This window comes from Zootoca vivipara, chromosome Z2, assembly GCF_965207765.1.
Source record: "Zootoca vivipara chromosome Z2, rZooViv2.hap1.1, whole genome shotgun sequence".
NCBI lineage: Eukaryota > Metazoa > Chordata > Lepidosauria > Squamata > Lacertidae > Zootoca > Zootoca vivipara.
The window spans coordinates 4932169-4944980 of NC_142585.1; the positions used below are offsets into that span (position 1 = coordinate 4932169).

Below are 12812 nucleotides of genomic sequence, written 5' to 3' on the forward strand. Positions count from 1 at the left end.
AAGGATACTTTTTCTTTCTATAAAATTTAATAAAAAATTTATTAACACACACACACACAAACACAAACACACACACACACACACAAACACACACACACACCGATCCGGCGGGGCAGCAGGAAGGCAGGGATGGGATGAGCTCCAACCACTAGGGAAGGGAAGGGAAGGGGAATCATAGAATCTTAGAGTTGGAAGAGACCCCAAGGGCCATCCAGTCCAACCCCCTGCCGAGCAGGAAACACCATCAAAGCATTCTTGACATATGCCTGTCAAGCCTCTGCTTAAAGACCTCCAAAGAAGAAGAAGACTCCACCACACTTCTTGGCAGCAAACTCCACTGTTGAACAGCTGTCAGGAAGTTCTTCCTAATGTTGAGGTAGAATCTTCTTACTTGTAGTTTGAATCCATTGCTCTATGTTCGCTTCTCTGGAGCAGCAGAAAACAACCTTTCACCCTCCTCTATATGACATCCTTTTATATATTTGAACATGGCTATCATATCACCCCTTAACCTTCTCTTCACCTGGCTAAACATACCCAGCTCCCTAAGCCGTTCCTCATAAGGCATCGTTTCCAGGCCTTTGACCATTTTGGTTGCCCTCTTCTGGACACGTTCCAGCTTGTCAGTATCCTTCTTGAACTGTGGTGCCCAGAACTGGACACAGTACTTCAGCTGAGGTCTGACCAGAGCAGAATACAGTGGTACTATTACGTCCCTTGATCAAATGCTATACTCCTATTGATGCAGCCCAGAATTGCATTGGCTTTTTTAGCTGCTGCATCACACTGCTGACTTATGTCAAGTTTGTGGTCTACCAAGACTCCTAGATCCTTTTCACATGTATTGATTCTATGATTCTACTCCATCACAGATCAAAATCACGTGATCACACATCACAGATCACAACCACGTGGTGTGAATTCGCTTGGCCTAACAGCCTACCTAGCAGGGTTCTCTTGGAAAGGGTTCCAAGCAGGGAAGGACCGAGAGCTCCTGGGAGGAAAAGGGGGGAATACCTATCAATCAATCAATTAATCAATCAATCACGCCCCCCCCAGCAACAGCCGCCACCCCCCCGTCCCCTCCTCCTCCTCCTGCGCAGATGCCCCGCCCCTTCTCCTGCCCCGCCCCTCCAGCGCTCCCCGCACCAGTAGAGATTCCTGAAAGGAGCCCCGCCTCTTCACTGGCCCCGCCCCTCCTGCCCTTTCTATGGCAACAGTTGAGCGTTTGCTCCTCCTCCCGCAAGGAAGCCCCGCCCTTCATTGGCCCCGCCTCTCCCACAGGGAAGCCCCGCCCCTCCACTGGCCCTGACCCCATCTCTGGCCCCGCCTCTCCAGCCTCATTGAAGCGCTTCCTCCTGCAAAGAAGCTCCTCCCTTCTTTGGCCCCTCCCCCTCCCGCCGTAACCGCCATCTCTTCCCCTCATGCCTAGCCCCTCCCTCCAGAAGCAGCCAACCACTCACCGCTCCCCCTTGTTCCCTACACCGCCCTCGCTCTCCAATCGCCTCTCCTACTCCTGTGACAAGCCCCGCCCTGTCCCCGCCCACCCGCTCTTCTCCCGCGTCACGTGAGAGTTCAAGATGGCGGCGCCCGCGCGCTGAGGAAAGCCGGAATATCCCGCAGGTGAGTCGAAGGCTCCTTCAGTTGCCTGTTATTATTGATATGAAGAATATTTATTAGATTTTTGTTGCCCCCTGACCCCTCCAGTTTCCTACTAGTATCAATATTCATATCATTTATTTAATTTAGGTTGCCCCCAGACCTCCCTCCACTTCCCTTTTGCCCCCCAAACCCCCTCCAGTTTCCTATTAATATCATTTATTTAATTTATTTTGCCCCACGGACCCCCTCCAGTTCCCTACTGCCGTCCAAACCCCCTCTTACACCCCTCTGGATATTTGTGGGGGGTTTTTTTAGTACAGTATATTTTTATTGGTTTTATATCAAATACAGGGAAAAAACAAAAAATACAGAAAAAATACAGAAAATAAGAAAACATAAAAGTGAAAAACAGAAAAAAGGAAAAAAACAATTCTTTAACATTTCTCAGATAAATTTCTTTCCCTGTCGACTTCCTCCTTCCCCCCCTCCACGTTTCTATTAGTAACTAATATAGCGCTCTCTTCTTAAACCATTTCTTCTTCTAAAATACTTTTTATAAAAACAATTTTAAATCCATTTTAAACACACGTTCCCAGCATTTGGATCTAAAAATCTTAATAATTCTATTACGTATAAACCTATTCCCTTCTTACTGTATCTAGCTGCTTCTACAGCCTCTTTGTACTTCCATTTCCCTTATTGTCCATTTTTAATTTTATATTCATTCTCCAAATAAATCTTAAATTTCTTCCAGTCTTCTTCCACCGTCCCGTCTCCCCGATCTCGGATTCTCCCAGTCAGTTCAGACTTCCTCCGGATCTTTGCTCCCAGACTTCCAGTTCCCCATTGCCCCCCAGACACCCCCCCAAGTTTCGTATTGCTCCTTCCCCATCTCTGACCCCCACTGCTACCCCAGGGAAGAAGGGAAGTTTGTGGGGACATTGCAGCGGCTTGCACTCTGAGTGGATTGAAATCAAATCGATTGAAATAACAATTTAAATTGTGATTTCAATCGATTTGATTTCAATCCTTTTTTACGGAAAGCTTCAACCTTGCTGGCACCCTCTGAATACAGTATGGGCAATTGGAGGAAGGTTTCATTTATGGAAGAGTGAATTTTCAGTCTTTTTTATGATCAAGAATTTAACATCACAAGCCGTGATTGCTGCCTTGCCGGGGGTCGGGCTGGATGACCCTCAGGGTCCCTTCCGTAGATCGGATGCTCGCAAGAGAGAGAGAGAGAGTGTTGTCCGATTCAAATTAAATTTACATTTAAATTAGATTCAGAGGCAACGCAAACGTGGGCCAGCTTTCATTGGAAAGGCTGTGTCGGCGGCGAAGTAGCGCAAGCTTCTCCTGCCCCGCCTCGGCCAGCTGTCTTGTGTTTCCGGTTCTGCGGCCGCCCTTGCAAATGCACAATCAATTTGTGCATTTTGGGAGGGGCGAGCATGAGTTGTGTTTCTGGCACTGCATGCGCACGCATTCTTATTGGTGCAAGCATTCAAATAATGTTAATATTAATGTAAATATTAATATCAATAACAACTTAGCTAGATCTGGGGGGGCAAGGTGCCTCTGGCCAGGCATTAGCAGCTGATGTTCAGCCCGACTTCTGCTTTTGGGCGCAATTCAGATGCCACAGCGGAAGAAGAAACGGCTCTGCGGAAAGAAAGGGTGGTGCCTTGCACAATCATCACGAGGAGCTCCTGGCACGGAGGGATCTCGACTGAAATACACTCCAAGGAAGGGAGAGCCGGCAGAGACACTGAGAGGCATCTAGTCCACCCTTGGGCAAGGCAGAAATCCCCCTGTCAATCACATTTGGATCAGGGTTGGGCTAGATGACCCTGGAGCCCGTCCCTGTCTCTCACCCTAGCAGAGGGTTGGACTAGATGGCCAGCTCCTCCAATCAGATTCCTTTCTGGCCGTGGGTTGCACTAGATGACCCTGGAACCCTTCCCTGTCTCTCATCCTAGCAGGGGGTGGGACTAGATGGCCAGCTCCTCCAATCAGATTCCTTTCTGGCCGTGGGTTGCACTAGATGACCCTGGAAGCCTTCCCTGTCTCTCATCCTAGCAGGGGGTGTGGGACTAGATGTCCAGCTCCACCAATCAGATTCCTTCCTGGCCACGGGTTGGGCTGGATGACCACCCAGTATCCCTTCCAACCTTCTCATAGGGAAGACTCTCCTCTCCTTCCTTACCTTCTAAGTCCCGGACGGCAGAATCCGGGACCAGCAGCCGTGTGACACCGGAAGTTGCATCGACGTAACTTCCGGTGTCGCTTTGCCCTTCTATGGGCACCAAAAATGGCCGCCGCCGGCTTCGAAAGTCGCTTCTACGCATGTCAGTAAGTACGCCGACGCAACTTCCGGTGTCGCTCCGCCCACCGGAAGTTGTGTCTATGCACTTCCGGGCATGCGTAGATGTGACTTTTGAAGCCGGCGGCGGCCATTTTTGGTGCCCATAGAAGGGCAAATCGGAAAAAAAAGGCCGCCGGCAGGAGAAAATAACGGAGAAAAACGGGAGAAGAAGTGATACGGGGGACCACCGGGCGAATTAGGTAAAAACGGGGGTTTCCCAGGGAAAACGGGCTACTTGGCAGCTACGTCTCCTTCTCTCCCGCTGCAGATCCCAGACTGGTGGGCGATGGAGGGCCGCCGTTTCCGGCACGGGAGCTTCCATAGCAGCACCAGCGACGAGGACCTGGTGGAGGTCAGCGACGGCGGGACCCTCAGCTATTCCCTGGCAGGCGACGTGCCACCTCTGGACCAGGAAATGACGCCAGGTAAACAAAGAAATAATATATATATATATATCCGCCTCATTGGCATCCTCTCAATATTGACAACCGGAGGACGAGGTTTCTTTTTTTTGTGGTGCTAAATTTACAGAGTCGTTTTTACAGGCTGCGGACTCTTCCCCCCCCTCAAAGGTTTCAAATAGCTCGGATCGGTCCCGGGTGCGATTCCTGAATCGCAGGCGGTTGGACTAGATTACCTTTTGGACCCATAGCTGCCAAGTTCTCCCTTTTTTTTTTAAGGGAAATTCTCTTATGCTGAATAGGCTTCCTCGCAAGAAAAGGGAAAACTTGGCAGCTATGTTTGGACCCCCTCCTCCAGCTTTAATATCATACGATCCTATTATTCTATGCAGGCAGGAATCCAACGAAAGGCTTCGGCTTTTCTGGGCTGCCCTCCCCCGAAACATTTATTTTTAATCTCGTTTTTTTTTACATTTGTTTTTAAACTCCTCATCAATCATTTCCCAACCTCAGAAAGAAAAGTCCCGTGCAAATTTTCACACTTGATTTCCCCTCGGATGTTTTTGGCATTTTCCTCACCTTGCTTAAAGGTCAACCCGGCCTTCTCGACTTTGCTCTCCCGGGACTTTCCCCCTTCGACGCCATTCGCACTCGAGGCCCGTAATGGGACGGCTGGCAAGGGGGCTGCTGGTGGGATCTCAAACCCAGGCCTGTTGCCTCCTGAGCCAACAGATTTAATAAGAGGACACGAGGTGATGTATTGTGAATATACAGTATGTGAAAATTAATTAAAAAATCATTTAATTTTTTTTTCCTAATCATAGTGTTAGAAGAGACCCGGGTTGGATAAAAGCCCATGATTAAATAAATAAATATAATTAAATTAAATTAAATTAAATTCAAAAAATCAGATATATTTTTTTAAATAAAAAAACCCAGTAAATTTAATTGGATTTCTTTTTGGTTTAAAACAAAATGTTTTTAGAAGAAAAAATCTTTACAAAAAATTAAAAGTAAAACCATCCTCTTAATATTGACCATATTTTGGAAGAATACATTTTAAATCCTCTCCGCAGGTGTCCCCTCGTATGCCGGGAACGGGTTCGACGAAATAAGCCGGATGCGCGACTTCCTGGAAGAGCCGCTTCCTGGTGTCGGGACGTACGAAGATTTCAACACCATCGACTGGGTGCGAGAGAAATCCCGAGATCGAGACCGGCACCGCGAGGTGAGGTTCCTGGGTTCGAATCTAGGGGTTCGAGTCTTGGCAGGTGGATTTAGAATCATAGAATCCTAGAGTTGGAAGAGACCCCAAGGGCCATCCAGTCCAACCCCCTGCCGAGCAGGAAACACCATCAAAGCATTCCTGACAGATGGCTGCCCAGCCTCTGCTTAAAGACCTCCAAAGAAGGAGACTCCACTACACTCCTTGGCAGCAAATTCCACTGTTTAACAGCTCTTACTGTCAGGATTTAGCTCTCTTCCAATCAATTGAAATCCAGATTCGAATCCCATCAGGCTTGCGGTCCCCGTCTTTTCCCTATTTTGCGGAGAGATTCAACCTTGCTATCATTGATGTTTCGTTTAAATCCCAGTTCGAATCCCAATTTAAATCAACCAGACTTGATTTAAATCCTTTTTTCTTTTCTTTTTTTACGGAAAGATTCAACCCTGCTGGGATCCTCTTCATTTTGTTTTTTTACTGAAATCCCCATTCAAATCCCGATTTAAATCAGCCAGACTTGATTTAAATCCTTCTTCTTCTTTTTTTTACAGGCCTCCTTTTAATATTGACAATCGGAGGGAAGTTTCCTTTTTGGAAGAATAAAATCCTTTTTTCATGGGAACATCCCCTTCCACGGCATTTATTTGCCCACAAGCTTTGGGAAACGGGTTCGAATCGGGAGAAGAAAGAGCCCATTTTTTGGGACAGTTATTTTTAATCTTTATTTCCCCTGTTTTTCTCAATACTAGCCAATCTAATCCCTTTTTTCCCCCTCGCCTAGATCACCAACAGGAGCAAAGAGTCAACTTGTGCCCTCCTTCACAGCATCAGCGACGCCTTTTCGGGGTGGCTCCTCATGCTCCTCATTGGACTCTCGGCAGGTGAGAAAACGACAAACCAAAACGAGGAATAATGAAAATTAATATTATTTGTTGTTGTTTAGTAGTGTCCAATTATATTGCTACTAATAATATTATGGCAATAATAATATTATGGCTCCTCCTCATCCTGGAGATATTGGCAATCAGAGGAAGGCTTTTTTAAAAAGAATGACAATTTCTCTTTTTTACAGAAAGGTTCAACCTTGCCGGCATCCTCTTTTTACTGACAATGGGAGGAAGGGTTCAGTTTCGGAATAATAAAATCCCTTGCAGGCATCCTATTTACCGAACCCAAAGGGTGCTCATCAATGGCTCCTCTTCATCCTGGAGAGTAGTGACTAGTGGGGTGCCACAGGGTTCTGTCTTGGGCCCAGTCTTATTCAACATCTTGATCAATGACTTGGATGATGGGCTTGAGGGCATCCTGAGCAAGTTTGCAGATGATACCAAATTGGGAGGGGTGGCTAATACCCCAGAGGACAGGATCACACTTCAAAATGACCTTAACAGATTAGACAACTGGGCCAAAGCAAAGAAGATTAATTTTAACAAGGAGAAATGTAAGGTACTACACTTGGGCCAAAAAAATTAAAGGCAGAAATACAGGATGGGAGACAGCTGGCTTGAGAGCAGTACATGTGAAAAGGATCTAGGAGTCCTGGTAGACCACAAACTTGACATGAGTCAGCAGTGTGACGCAGCAGCTCAAAAAGCCAATGCAATTCTGGGCTGCATCAATAGGAGTATAGCGTCTAGATCAAGGGAAGTAATAGTACCACTGTATTCTGCTCTGGTCAGACCTCACCTGGAGTACTGTGTCCAGTTCTGGGCACCACAGTTCAAGAAGGATCCTGACAAGCTGGAACGTGTCCAGAGGAGGGCAACCAAAATGGCCAAAGGCCTGGAAATGATGCCTTATGAGGAACGGCTTAGGGAGGGAGCTGGGTATGTTTAGCCTGGAGAAGAGAAGGTTAAGGGGTGATATGATAGCCATGTTCAAATATATAAAAGGATGTCATATAGAGGAGGGTGAAAGGTTGGTTTTCTGCTGCTCCAGAGAAGCGGACACGGAGCAATGGATTCAAACTACAAGAAAGAAGATTCCACCTCAACATTAGGAAGAACTTCCTGACAGTAAGAGCTGTTCGGCAGTGGGATTTGCTGCCAAGGAGTGTGGTGGAGTCTCCTTCTTTAGAGGTCTTTAAGCAGAGGCTTGACAGGCAACTGTCAAGAATGCTTTGATGGTGTTTCCTGCTTGGCAGGGGGTTGGACTGGATGGCCCTTGTGGTCTCTTCCAACTCTATGATATTGGGGGGGGGGAGAGGAGGAGGTGCACGTTCCCCCGGGGTCAGACACGGCCGCTCCCTACCCTCAGAGGAGACCTATCTGCGTGCTCTCCTTCCTCCTCCCTTCCTCCACTTTCTGTTGAGGTCATTCTGAAGTGTGATCCTGTCCTCTGGGGTATTAGGCCACCACTCCCAATTTGGTGTCATCTGCAAACTTGCTCAGGATGCCCTCAAGCCCATCATCCAAGTCATTGATAAAGATGTTGAATAAGACTGGGCCGAAGACAGAACCCTGTGGTTCTTCCCACTAGTCACTTCTCTCCAGGATGAGGAGGAGCCATTGATGAGCACCCTCAAGAGCATCAACCAAGAGTTATGGATCCATCGCCCACTCACCCAGCCGAGGGAGCCCGCCCTTCTCCTTCGCCCTCCCTATTTCTATTTCTCTCTCTGGTTACTTATTTTTTTACACACACACCCCCTCTTAATTCTTCTCCTTCCTGGGCTCCTGAGGAGGATACAGGGCTGGGAAATGCCTTCTTCCTTGGCGACTGAAGGGGCTGAAGAAAAGAAAGGAAAATAAAATAAAGGGGCTACTTTATTAACAACAGGCTCTGACAGAAGAAGCCGGACGGGCGGACAGCTGGAAAAACCCTACTCTTATTATTATACCATTTCATATTTTCGAGGGAAACAATAATAATAATAATAATAATTGGACTCTTGTCTAAGCACAAACAATGCAATGTGTCAATTTGCTTGTCTGTTCTGAGTGTCTGAAAATGAGCATCACTTTTAAGTTGACTTAGAAAGCCTCACCGCAACTTCTAATTGACGATAAAGAACAGAATCTACGTTACAATCTAACTCCCGCCCCTCCCCCCCCGTCTGACACAGGAAAAGGAAAAGGCAAGATGCAAAATAATTTCACAATTTGCAGCAATTTTATTAAATAACAAATGATAATTGTTTCATTGAAAATTGGCAATGATTCATTGCAGGGTGTTTTTCAACTATTTCGTTGTTCCCACAAGGGGACAATGACAATAAACATATCTTATCTTATCTTAATTATTACCACGGCCATTTATCCGATGAAAATAGGGACGCCCCATTTCATTATTATAATTCATTTCATTTCTATACCGCTTTAAAATTTAAAGAAAAAAATCCATTATTATTATTATTATTATTATTATTATTATTATTATTATTTCTAAACCACTTTATATTTTCAGGGGGGAAGTCCATTATTACTGTTATTATGATTTCTATACTTCTTTATATTTCCGGGGGGACGACGGCACTATTATTATTATTATTATTATTATTATTATTACACCACCCTTCTGCCTGGGTCCATACCCTCCAACATTTCTCAAAACCCACAGCAACGCGTGGCCGGGTCAGCTCTCTCTGTGTGTGTGTGTGTGTGTGTGTGTTTGTGTGTATACACAGTATGTGGGTGTTTTTTTTAAAAAAATAAATGAATCAAAATACACAGGGGCCTTGGCTGGCTTGATTGACATTTCCGCCCATTGGCTGACGGACCTGAAGGAAGGCGTGTGCCTCAACGGCTTTTGGTACAACCACGAACATTGCTGCTGGAACTCCCGAAATATCACCTTCCAGGACCGGGACAAATGTCCGGAGTGGCGGACGTGGGCGGAGCTTCTGACCAGCAAGGAGGACGGAGTGAGTGGCTGCCCCCCCCGAACGTCCCCTGAAAGAATCGCAAGTGAAATCACAATTTCATAGAATCATAGAATCATAGAGTTGGAAGAGACCGCAAGGGTCATCCAGTCCAACCCCCTGCCAAGCAGGAAACACCACCAAAGCATTCTTGACATATGTTTGTCGAGCCTCTGCCTAAAGACCTCCAAAGGAGGAGACTCCACCACACTTCTTGGCAGCAAATCCCACTGCTGAACAGCTCTTACTGTCAGGAAGTTCTTCCTCATGTTGAGGTGGACCACGTCATCGCTTGCCTGCCCCCCCCCTAGTTTTGATCCCGGGTACGCCCATGCGGATCCAGGATTGTTCATAGAATCATAGAGTTGGAAGAGACCACAAGGGCCATCCAGTCCAACCCCCTGCCAAGCAGGAAACACCATCAAAGCATTCTTGACATATGGCTTTCAAGCCTCTGCTTAAAGACCTCCAAAGAAGGAGACTCCACCACACTCCTTGGCAGCAAATCCCACTGTCGAACAGCTCTTACTGTCAGGAAGTTCTTCCTAATGTTGAGGTGGAATCTTCTTTCTTGAAGTTTGAATCCATTGCTCCGTGTCCGCTTCTCTGGAGCAACAGAAAACAACCTTTCACCCTCCTCTATATGACATCCTTTGATATATTTGAACATGGCTATCATATCACCCCTCAACCTTCTCTTCTCCAGGCTAAACATGCCCAGCTCCCTAAGCCGTTCCTCATTAGGCATCGTTTCCAGGCCTTTGACCATTTTGGTTGCCCTCCTCTGGACACGTTGGAGGGCAACCAAAATTTCAAGATTTAAATCATGATCCGGATCACGATTCCAACCACGATTTCACTCACAATTTAAAGATGGCGAATCGTGGTCCCAATCCCGATTTCTGCTGAGGTTTCATCTACGATTTCATCCCCGATTTAAAGATTTGAATCAGGATTTCAATGGTGATTTCTATCGTAATGGAAATCCCTCGTTCATCAGACGGTGTTTCCATCCTTTCTTTATGGGAAGATTCAGCCTTGCTACCATCCTCTTAGTCAGTGTTTCCCAACCGTGTGCCTCCAGCTGTTTTCGGACTACAATTCCCATCATTCCTGACCACTGGTCTTGCTAGCTAGGGATGATGGGAGTTGTAGTCCCAAAACATCTGGAGGCACAAGGTCGGGAAACACTGCTCTTAATATAGACCAGGCACCCCCAAACTGCGGCCCTCCAGATGTTTTGGCCTACAACTCCCATGATCCCTAGCTAACAGGACCAGTGGCCGGGGAAGATGAGAATTGTAGTCCAAAACATCTGGAGGGCCGAAGTTTGGGGATGCCTGATATAGACGGTATCGTTATCGGAAGAATAAATTTCCAGAGCAGGGTGGATTTAATTTAATTTAATTTAAATATTTTATTTAATAGTTATTTTATCATATGTTTTTCATTATAATATTATATTACATAATATATTATATTAATAATATACACTTTATAATGTTTTATAATATTATATATATTAATTTTACATATTTACTTTGATTTAGATCCAATCTATTAGATTGAATAATGACGGGAACCCCTCGTCCTACATTCACCCTCTTCCCCCCCCCTTAAAAAGATGACTTCCAGCCAACCCTTTGCTTTGGTCTAGGCATCCCCAAACTTCGGCCCTCCAGATGTTTTGGACTACATTTCCCATCTTCCAAGACCACTGGTCCTGTTAGCTAGGGATCATGGGAGTTGTAGGCCAAAACATCTGGAGGGCCGCAGTTTGGGGATGTCTGCTCTGGTCTGTCTTCAATCTTGTATCTTTGTACATACTTTCTCCTCTATTTCCCATTTATTCACTTTTATTTTATGCCTTTTATACATCCGCTAGGAGATTGGTTTTTTCAATTTGATTTTTTTGATATTGTTTAAACCTATGTAGAAATGTCATTAATTTTTCCCCCAGTTTTTTTGCCTTGTGTGTGTGTTTTTTTTTGTATGTATGAGAAATTTATATGCGTTCTGTGTTTAATTTAATTTAAGTTTGAAGACAAATATGATTTATTATGTTTTTTATATGTATTTAAGTTTAAGGTGTAGGTTTATGTATTGTTATTTCTTTCTGATTTTTGTTTTGGTTTATTTATTTGGTTATCATTATTCCGTTATATTGGTGATGATTTTGTTATTATTTGCTATTGTTTCTTCTTTAATAATTTGTTTATTTATATGTAAGTATGTGTGGGTGTTTTTTTATGTATATTTCATGTAAATTATTATGCTAACAAAGTTATTTTTAATTTAAAATTTTTTTTAAAGGAAACCCCTCACCCTTTAGATTTTATTTAAATCCTTCCTTTACTGAAAGAGTCAGCCTTTCTGTCATCGTCTTAATATAGACTTTCAGAGAGGGGGGATTTTATTGAATTTTGTTTTACTTTATTTATCTTATAATATTTTATAATATGTAAATACATATTATAATATGCATTTATAATATGTGTCACAGACGCGGTAGTGGCTACTCTAGAGTAACGACTCCTCCAGGCGTTGTCTTTTCATTCTTTTATTTAGTGCTGATTATTTACAGTGCAGAGCAGTACTATGTACATGTTGTCAGGGGTCAGAACCTCCGAATGGAGATTCGCGCGTTTTCCTCCAGCAAAGAAGTCTAGGGATACTAAATCTCCACCCCCGTCGTTTCCTTCTCAGTTCCGGGGGCGGTGGGACTGGTCTTCTTCCCTTGCCTCCAACTTCCCTTCCCACACTACCTTGCCTGAGCCTCGGTCACCACTTCCTGAATCTCCGCTGGAGATATCTCCCTCCCCACTTGCACTCCCGCTGGGTGATGAGCTGCTGCTTAAGATGGGAGGGACCTGCCTGTAAGTTCTGTCCCTCACATCCACCCCCCTCCAGGCTCCCCTCCCCCCCTCCCTGAGGGCTCAGAGAGAGCCGGGGACGACTAGAAACCAATGAAGTCCGTGGCATCGGAGCTGGTGGGGGTGAAAATTTCCCCCCAATCCTGGGAATGCCCCCCTTCTCCCTGTGAGGACGGAAAGCCCAAAAAGTCCGTGGCGTCAGAGCTGGTGGGAGTGAAAATCTGTCCCCAGTCCTCTACTGACTCCAACGTTCCAGCCTCCTGGTAAAACCATACTTCCTCTTCTGGTTCCTCAAAACCTGCTTCCCATCTCCATGGGGATCTGCTCTCGGATTCCCCTCCTGAGGGTTCCTCCCCCTCCCCTCCCCTGTCCCTTTGCCAGGGCTTGGGCTTGTGAGGGAAGAGAGTGTGGAACTCTTCCACTAAGAATTCCTCTTGTATCTCTGTGGCCGGCACCCACTCGTTTTGGGACGGCAGAGTGTCTTCCCACG

At 45.6% G+C, this 12812-nt stretch overlaps 1 protein-coding gene across 2 annotated transcripts in view; it reads left to right on the forward strand.

Annotated features, from left to right (window-relative positions):
* The first annotated feature begins 1549 nt into the window (after positions 1-1549).
* The window catches only part of LOC118078628 (H(+)/Cl(-) exchange transporter 5), a 47744-nt gene continuing 36481 nt past the window's right edge, over positions 1550-12812 (forward strand). The window contains exons 1-6 of one of the 2 annotated variants that reach the window (XM_088665239.1): positions 1550-1623; positions 3236-3393; positions 4233-4389; positions 5442-5593; positions 6372-6471; positions 9262-9452. In XM_088665239.1, the coding sequence (XP_088521365.1) occupies positions 4251-4389; positions 5442-5593; positions 6372-6471; positions 9262-9452 (582 nt within the window). In that variant the 5' untranslated portion in view covers positions 1550-1623; positions 3236-3393; positions 4233-4250. The remainder of the gene's footprint in view (positions 1624-3235; positions 3394-4232; positions 4390-5441; positions 5594-6371; positions 6472-9261; positions 9453-12812) is intronic. The other variant, XM_060270626.2, reaches the window with a different exon arrangement.